Genomic DNA, 9,670 nt, shown 5'->3' on the forward strand with positions numbered 1-9,670 from the left:
AAGCAAAAATGTCTTGGCCCCAGATAACTCGAAAGGGAAGTGCATACGAGACAGTGAGAAGCTGGCCTGCACAGTGAGCTGTACAATGCAATACAGAACCCTTGTCAAGCGTCACGCGACAGCGCCATGTCTTATCTCTAGTCGCGCAGGCATATCTAATAGGCCAGGCGCTGGCCTGCATTCTTATTTCAGCTTTGATGGTTCCCAGGCTAACTTTATACAGGCTAGGCTTGACCAATCAAATCTTTGCTGTCTGAAGCTTCCTCCACTACAGTACCCCTGAGGGCTGGACCGTGCTACGAGGAGCTTCAAAAAGCAACTGCCACTTCCAGGCTGCGGTTAAGCGTCAGGGCTACATATTTGTCTCTGGTCAGCTCGACGGTCTAACCAAGACAGCTCAGTAGATCAATCGGTAGTGCCACAATCATTCCAGTTCTTGAATAGAAATGTCTCTGTAATAAAGCAAAAAGACGTTGACGTGCCAACTGTAAAACCCTTGCATTATCCAAGCATCTGTCTTGTCAAGCGTCTCCGCTTCTAGTCAGGGCCTTGGGTGCCACCCTCATTTAATGAAGCTTCGGTCCAGCCCATCTTGGCAAATGCTTATCTCTAAGCTTATTTCATGTCTCAATAGTCTGAACGCTAGTCCCCCGCCATGGTGAGAGTCCAATCACCATCATTAAGTATTGGTATCCTTTGAGGAATTTTATTACCCTTTCTGATGAGTGGCGTTGTACTCCTTGGATATATAACCTGGCTCCATTACCCCGCGTTGTGCATCCATTGTCCCTCTTAACTCTACATCCATACCCTAAAGCGTGGTCAGCTGTTTTCTTCCAGTCACATTTGGAGATCTTCACCAAAATGTCTGATGCTGGTGGCGACCACGAGTCGCAGTCCAAGCCCAATACCATGTCCCAGGTCAGAGGGCGCATATCAGGTCCAAACCACCACACTTCCCCGCCTTCTCCTTCCGTCAATGCCACCCACCAACCCATACCCGGCGATGGGGAAGATGACCTCAACTACTTCAGTGGCCCTCGGGATCTTCAACGACACTCCAAATGGCCCCTTATCCTGCAGCTACACGGCTCCATCATGCCGTCGCTGATCCTCCCGCTTTTGCTCGTTGCCTGTTGGGCAACCGCCATTACCGTCATCTCCAAAAAAATCCATGATTTAAGTGTCAACTCTGTTCTTCTTACCATTCTTGGTTTTGTAGTTGGTCTAAGCCTTTCGTTCCGGTCATCTACTGCCTACGAACGCTATGCTGAGGGCCGTCGATACTGGGGAACGTTAGCTACTGCGTCTCAGACCCTTGGCCGTGTTATCTGGATCCATGCTGATGACAGCGGTGCTGGCAACCAAGACCCCCGTGAGATTCTGATCAAGAAGCTTGGGGCATTGAAGCTTATCGCCGGTTATGCCGTTGCCCTTAAACACACCCTCCGTTTCGAACACTGTGCCAGTCAACCAGACATGCAACCATACATTGGACACCTGGCTACGTTCGCTGGAAGGACAACCGCACCGACGAAGCGGGCCACAACCTTTGGCAGGTTTGCCGGCCACTATCTTGGTCTCTCCTTCGCTCAAAGCGATCCTCGGAAGCATCTCAAGAGAGCTGAAGAGCATCAAGGAAACCTTCCTCTAGAGATTTTGAACCACTTGGCGATAGCTCTTGACTCTATTATCGCCAACAAACAATTACCAGTGTCTATTCACCAGACCATCGCTTACAACCATCTCACCACTCTCAATGATGTCGCTGTCGGTTGTGATCGTGTCCTGAACACCCCTTTGCCTGTCGCATATACCATTGCTATCAGTCAGATTACGTTTGTGTATGTCATGCTATTGCCATTCCAGCTGACTGGTCCACTTGGTTGGATTGCTATCCCGGCTACTATTACGGCGGCCTATATCATCTTTGGCTTGTTGTTCATCGGCCAAGAGATTGAAAACCCCTTTGGTCATGATGTCAATGATCTGCCGCTTGACGTCTTCTGTGAACAGATTGCAAACGATCTAGACATCACTGCCTCCTTTGATCGACGGGCATCTGATCACTTCCTGCTCGGAGGAACGCCGCTACACCCTGTCAGTTCTGCTGTGGGCCACACTTGGATGGAGTACAGTGAGGAAAAGCTTAGAGAGTCTATTAGAAACAAACCTCATGTTCTCTTCAATTGGCGACGCCAGGGCGGACCTAGGCCATCTCCTAGAGATAGCCAGACTAAGGAAACGGATAGAGACATGGTTTGACATGGAATTATGCCAAAAAGGATAGGGAACATGTAATAGTGTGCTTGGTATTATGAGAAGAACGTTGTATTGCACAGAGTCCTTTTAACAAGCCTTTTACAAAGGTAGCTGCTTGCTTAGGAGGGTAGCAGAATATCAAATTCTTAAGGTAGTTATTAAAAAGGAAATAGGTGTTAAGAGGAATTTTATCACTGTAAGAGGTATAGAAAATCAGGCAGTTATTGTCCTTCTTTTTAAACTATTATCTTAATACCTAACCTAACTCTCGCGAATTATATATAGTATATAGGGGTAAATAGACTGCCCTATAAAAGGTAAATAAAAGGGTGAGCTATTAGCGCCACACTAAAGTATTATATAATAAAACTTAAATAAGTCTATTTACTATTATAATTACTAATAGGATTATAATAGATTATAGTAAAAGGATGTAATATCCTTTACTATAGTATATAATTGCTTTAAATTACTTATTATAGTAATTACATAAGATAAAATAAGATTAATAAGTACCCATTAGCTCGAGCCAGGGGGGGGGGGGGCCAACTAAGCAAGCTTAATTAGGCATAAAACCCTAAGATATGCATAAAACCCTGAGACAGCCCTATATAGCCGGCTATTGCAATTTTTTAATTTTCCTTACCTAAAATTAAGATTTTAAAGATATTAATTAGTAAATAGGCTATTTAAATTTATTATATACTTATCTATAAATCTTAGGGCTACTTAGGCTATTATTTCTTTATGCCTATAGCTTTAAAATAGCTACTCTTATAATACTACCTAACCTTTAAGCCTTTATTAGGCTAAGGAGCATTTTCGCGGCTCTAAGAAGGTAATTATTACTTATATTATAAAGAAGCTTAAAGCTGTAAATAGCCTTAATATTAAAGATCTCCCTAATAACTAAGGAGGGCAGCTAAGGCTATTAATAGATAAGGAAAATAAAGCTATTATAGCTTTTATTATATAAATATAAAAGTTAGGTTTACCTGCCTTTAAATATAAATTTAAAGATATAATAAATATATTATAATACTACTAAGATCCTAAGGTAAAGGTAGTAAGTAGAATATAATATAAGCGATTTTATAATAATTATTTAAAGCTTAATAAATTAATTCTTAAGGCTAAGAAAGCTTTTTATATAGAATATAAAGAAGTAGGTATTAAGGAGATTAAGTAGTAGTTTTAGCGCCTTACTAAGGTTATTATTAACTATAAAATTAATACCTTTAAGTATTAAAATATTAACTAAGTTAGAGTTAAAGTAGGAATTTTATAAGAGTATATAAAATGCCTTATTATATATATATAAAAGAAGGTAGTTATAGAGGTTTTCTCTCTTACTAATTAAAAAAACTATATAATTATTAGTATAAATAATACTATAAGTAATATAACTCCTCTATAGCTAATCTTTAATAGCTTTTTAATACTAAAGTAGGCTTAGATTAAGGGTAATTCTTAGATATAATTTATATAATTAGATATAGCCTTTTCTAATACTAAGATAATACTATAATAGGTAAAGCACTTTAATAGATATTCCTAAGAGAAGTTAATTACTATTTAATACTATAGGCTTAATTTTAAGTAGTATTTTAGCTATAATAAGTACTTATAATAACCTTAGAATGCCTTTATAAAATATAACCTTCCTCTAAATACCTAAGATATTAATAATAAAGGTCTTATATAAAGGCTGCTTATTATTAACAGCTTCTTAGGTTATAACTCCTTTGCCTTTTAAAAATACTATATAAAATTTAATATCCTTATTGCCTTCTTACTACTATATTTAATATATATCCTTTAGCCTATAGATATAGGTATATTTTAATATTTAAAGAATATATATTAGAGAAAGCTTTATAAGGCATTAAGGAAGGGAAAGCTAACCTTTAACCGCTATAACTTTATAGGAGCTTTTTAAGTAAAAGGCTTATAGCTTAACCTTCTTAGAAAAGCTCCTCTTTTTATATATTAATATTAATTTTTTAGGAGATCTTTAATAAAGGCTTTATATAAGCTTATATTATCTTAGGCTTTAAAAAGTCAGGGATTTTCTTACCTTTAGACTAGCTAATAGTTAAATATCTCCTTAGGAAGAAGCTATAAATAAAAAAGATTATTAATTTAGCTTTTTTCTTACTTCTGCTATTAGAAGTAAGGTTTATAATTATATCTATAACTATATAATGCCTTAGGGACTAATATTATAATATCCTTAGTTCCCTAATATATTAAGGACTTATATATATTTAAAATATTATTAATAAGGCTATTTTACTTAAAAAACACCTTATAAAAAATATTAATAATTATTATATATATATTAAGAAAAGGTATTATAAGAAAAAGTAAGAAAAATATACTTAAAGAGCTTCTAATTATATTAATATTATTTCTATATAAGAGCTTTATAAGTAATAAGATAAATATATTATAAAAAGTCAAAAGAAGAGTATTTAATCCGAGATATAATAGTAATAATCTTAGCTTATTAAGGAGCTTAAGGTATTAAAATAAAAATAATAAGATAATAGAGAAGTCATAGTTAAAGGTATTATAAAAAAGCTATAATTTAAGAAATAGTTAAAAGTTATAAGGAAAAAGAATAACTATTTATCTATAAATATATAGCAGTTTATTATAATTAAAGCCCTTAATAAAGTTACTAATAGGTTTATAATAGATATATAATACCCTTCTAACCTTTATAAGTCTATTTATAATATAGCCTTTATAATAAAGCCTCTTAAGGTAGTAAATTTTTCCCTCCTCCCTTATAATAATAATTCTATTACTTTTTACCTTATAAGGCCTAATAAAATACTATGCCTTAGTGATTTTAGCTCTAATAGTAAAGTTATAATGCCCTTATTACCGCCCTACTTACCTAATTATAAGTTATCTTCTTAGTTATTATTGCCCTTAGCCCCCTTAATGCCTTGCCCTTTATAATACTAAATATAGTATTATTAGTCCCTTTAAGACCTTATATAAAGGGAAAGGTAGCTTATAGAGCCTATAGTTATAAGGGAAAAGGAATAAAATACCTCCTATTTTAGTAGGGAAATTATTCCTTAAATTAGGCCTAGTTAAATACTATTATAATTATATCCCCCCTTTAGCTATAATTAATAGTTAATTTAATATTATAAGAAGCTTTAAACTAGGCCTTTTTATTATTTTTAGCTAATTATAATATTATATAAATATTAGGCTATTAAAAATATTAATTTCGCCACCTAAAATCCAACCAGGCCGATATCTTAGTGTTACGATTCGTGCCCGTAACAGCGCTGTAAGGCTTCTATAAGGTAGCTGTAGCACACCCATGATTGCTTACATAGCGATTATGGCCCGATCTTTTGCCCTGTGGTTTAACGGCTTGTGCAACCGTTACACTTAGGGTTTTATACATATCTCAGGGTTTTATACCTAATTAAGCTTACTTAGTTAGCCCCCCCCTGGCTTAAGCTAATAGGTATATTATAAGGATAAAGATTAAAGTAGTATAATTTAATAAAGCCTAATTATACTAAAGGGTTTTATTATAATCCTAGTAGTTATATTATATATACCTTATAAATTTCTCTACTTAACCTAGTAACTAAGAAAGGATTAATACTTATAGGACTAATAGTATTTTAGGACTATATTATTCTAGGATTAATAATAACCTTATAATTATATTATTCTTATAGAATTATACTTAGTATATAAATTATATTTATTAATACTTTTATAAATTCTAGCTTATTAGCTATTAATAAAACTTCTTTATATTAATTAAGCCTAATATATATTAAATTTACTATTAAGATATATAATACTTTAATAAGCTTAGTTATATGCCTTATATAATCTGCTAATAATAAACCTAATATAGCTTAGTTTAATATAGTTAGACTTTAATTATTATATATTAATAGCTTTTATTTAAATTATATTATATAATACTAAGTAATATAAATATAATAGCTACTTATATTAACCCTGCTTAGTAATTTAATATAGTTAGACTTTAATTATTATATATTAATAGCTTTTATTTAAATTATATTATATAATACTAAGTAATATAAATATAATAGCTGCTTATATTAACCCTGCCTAGTAGTATATTATACCTTATATTACTTTAGTACTTATTAATAATAACTAAGATATAAATAATAATTCTAAGAGTAATATTAACTCTAATATTACCTAGCTTTATTAGTAAATAACTAATATAATAACTAAAATAAATAACCTTAGATAAGCCCTTATTAAAGCTATTATACTTTAGGCCTAATAGGCTACTAATTATTAAAATACTATTTAGGAAATATATAACCTTATTATTATTATAGTAAGTAAAAAAGAAATAAGAGAAATCCTTAAACCTAATATATCTAAATTATTTAATAAAAACCCTATTAAATTAGCTACTTTCCTTACCTAATACTAAGCCTATATAAGTTACTTCCTAAACTAGTTTATAAATAATAATAATAGAATTATATATACTTTAAGATACCTTAGAGGTAATACTACCTAATAGTTTTAGCTTATATTAAAAGAAATTACTATTATATTAGAAGATAAATTATTACCTTAAACCTTTTAAATTTATAATAATTATATTAAGTTTAAAAAAGCCTTATAATAAGTATTTAAGTTAGTTAATAAAAAAAGCTAAGTAAAAAGGAAAATTAAAATACTTTAATAAATTAAGTTAGCCTTAAAGTATAAAACTAAGTTCTTTTAGTTAGCCACTAAGCTAAGATAGGACTAGGAATTACTTATATTATTTTTTTTTAATAGGCTTAAAGAAATAGTTTAAGTAAAACTTTATAAAAAGGCTAGGCTAAGGATATTAGTTAATTATATTAAAAGAGCTATTAAAATTAATAATATATAATTTTAATAGAGAATTTATTATAACTAAAATAACTAGGGATAATAAGGGAATAAACTATATAATAATACTAATTAAGGGAAAAAATAAAATAATAATATATCCTATAGCACTAATATAGGACTAATAATTATTAAAATAACTAAAAAAGATAAGTCTAAAATTACTTATTAGAATTATAATAAGAAGGGATATTATAACCTAGAATATAAGAACCTTATTAAAACTAATTAGAAGTATAAACTAATTCCTAAAAATAAGAAAGTTAATACTATTAAAAGAGATAATAAACCTTAGATAGTAACTAAAAGTATTAATATAACTAAATTAGGATATAACCTATTTAACCTAGGACTTAATACTAATATATATAACCTATTTCTTAGTAAGGAAGAAACTCTTAAAAAATACTATTAAAATTTAAAACTAAAATAATAACTTATTCTAAGATATATAGCCCTTATAGTAATAATTTATATATAAAGTAAAAGTAAAAAGCAGGTAAAGAAAAAAGTATATAATATAAAAAGATAAAAAGACCTTAAGTTTAAAAGAAAAAAAAGTAAATAATAAAAATAACAGAGAGAAAAAATAAAGTAAAATAAAGACATTAAACTTAAATAAGTATTAGTACCTAAAATAGATATATAATACCATACTAAAGGAAAATCTATTTTTATAATTAAAAAAGGAAAAGAAGTTAACCTTAACTTAAATAATAAACTAAGTACTAAGAAAACTAATTAGAAGATTAATAATATTCTTATTAAAATAACCTTATAATAATTAAATTAATATATTAATAACCCTAATTACTTAGAATCTTATAAGGTCTAAAGAGAATTTAATACTAAGAAACTTAAGAATAAAAAAGAAAAGATAATTTAAAATACTCTTATTATATTATAATATAATAAGTTTAACTAATAATTTTAAAATAATAAATACTAGAAATATATAGAACTTACTAAAGAATAAGCTATTATAAAATAAGATAATAGTATTTATATTAAAGCCTATATAAAAGAAATACTAAAAGACCTTATAATACCTAAAGAATATATCAAGGTTAAAAGAGATTTAAGAAAATACCTAAATTATTTAAATTATAAGTAGATATTATAGATATTATATATATAATACTATTATTTAAGATACTAATAAGATAAAATAATAAATAACTACTTCTTAGTATAAGTCCTAGAATATTAAGAATAAAGACTTTACTTAATTATTAATATAATAAGATACTAAGTTATAAGGAGATATAAAGGATCTTAAGTAGTAAAACTAAAAGCTTATATTAAAATATAAAAGTAAGCTTTAGTATATATTTAAAACTCTTAATATATTACCTAGTAGAGATAAAAGGTATAATAAGAAATTAAGATTATTAAAGATAAAATACTTAATTAAAGACTTAGCTAAATTAATTAAAATATTACCTAATAGGAAGAAGAAGTATCTTAAGATAAATAAGATATTATCTAATAGCTAGATAAGTAATAACTATAAGAATAATTAAAAGAATTTAAATAGGAAAAAGGAAAACCCCTTATTAAAAAAGAAAAAGTAGATATTATCTTAGATTATAAAGTAAGAAAGATAAAAGCTATATATTAATAATAACTTACTACCTAATATAAATATCTTAATAATATTAATTATATTAAAAGTAAATATAATATAAATTATCTATAAGGAAAAGGTATATACTATTTATAATAAAGTAATAAATAGGCAAAAAAGCAGGGGAAAATAAACTCCTAGAAAAGGCTTTAAGAATAACTATAAAAGGAAGTTAATAAACCTGCCTAGAATTAAAAGTTAGAATTAAAAATAAGTAGTTAAATGCACTTATAAATAGTAAAGCTAATATAAATTATATTTCCCCTAATATAGTAAATAATCTAAGGCTATTATAAAGACCTAAGAAAAAACCTTATATTATAAGGGATAAAGAAGGAAGGATTTATAGATATAATAATAAATAAATAATTAAAGAAATTAATTACCTTAAAGTATTTATAAATAGAAAAAACTAAGGGATTAATTTTAATATTATTCTTATTAATAAGTATAATATAATACTTAGATACCTATAGCTATTATATTATAACTTATAATTTAATTAGAGAACTAGCTAGGTAGATTATAAAGACTACCCTTTAAATAATAAAAATAATTTAAATAATAATAATATAAGATCTTAAACTTTAACTAATAAAAGTAATAAAGATTAATATAATAAAATATTACTTATTCTAAAAGGAATATAATATAAGTATTATAAAGGTAAGGTTAAATATATTAAATAAATAATTATAACTCTTAAAGGATAGTTTAAATAATAAGACTAAGATATTAAAATAATAAAATAAATTACTATAAAGGAATCTAATAAATAACTTAAGAATATACCCTTAGAGTATTATACCTATAAAAAACTATTTTAAGAGGAATTAAATATAAAGTTACCTTAATATATAAATT

At 28.1% G+C, this 9,670-nt stretch overlaps 1 protein-coding gene across 1 annotated transcript; it reads left to right on the forward strand.

Annotated features, from left to right (window-relative positions):
- Positions 1–864: 864 nt before the first annotated feature.
- FOIG_16643 (uncharacterized protein) lies at positions 865–2,265 on the forward strand (the record flags this gene model as incomplete). The annotated part of the gene is made up of 1 exon (XM_031218108.1): positions 865–2,265. One exon carries the CDS (start codon positions 865–867, stop codon positions 2,263–2,265), a length of 1,401 nt encoding a protein of 466 aa, XP_031052178.1.
- Positions 2,266–9,670: the final 7,405 nt, after the last annotated feature.

Source organism: Fusarium odoratissimum (assembly GCF_000260195.1).
Source record: "Fusarium odoratissimum NRRL 54006 unplaced genomic scaffold supercont1.104, whole genome shotgun sequence".
Classification (NCBI taxonomy): domain Eukaryota; kingdom Fungi; phylum Ascomycota; class Sordariomycetes; order Hypocreales; family Nectriaceae; genus Fusarium; species Fusarium odoratissimum.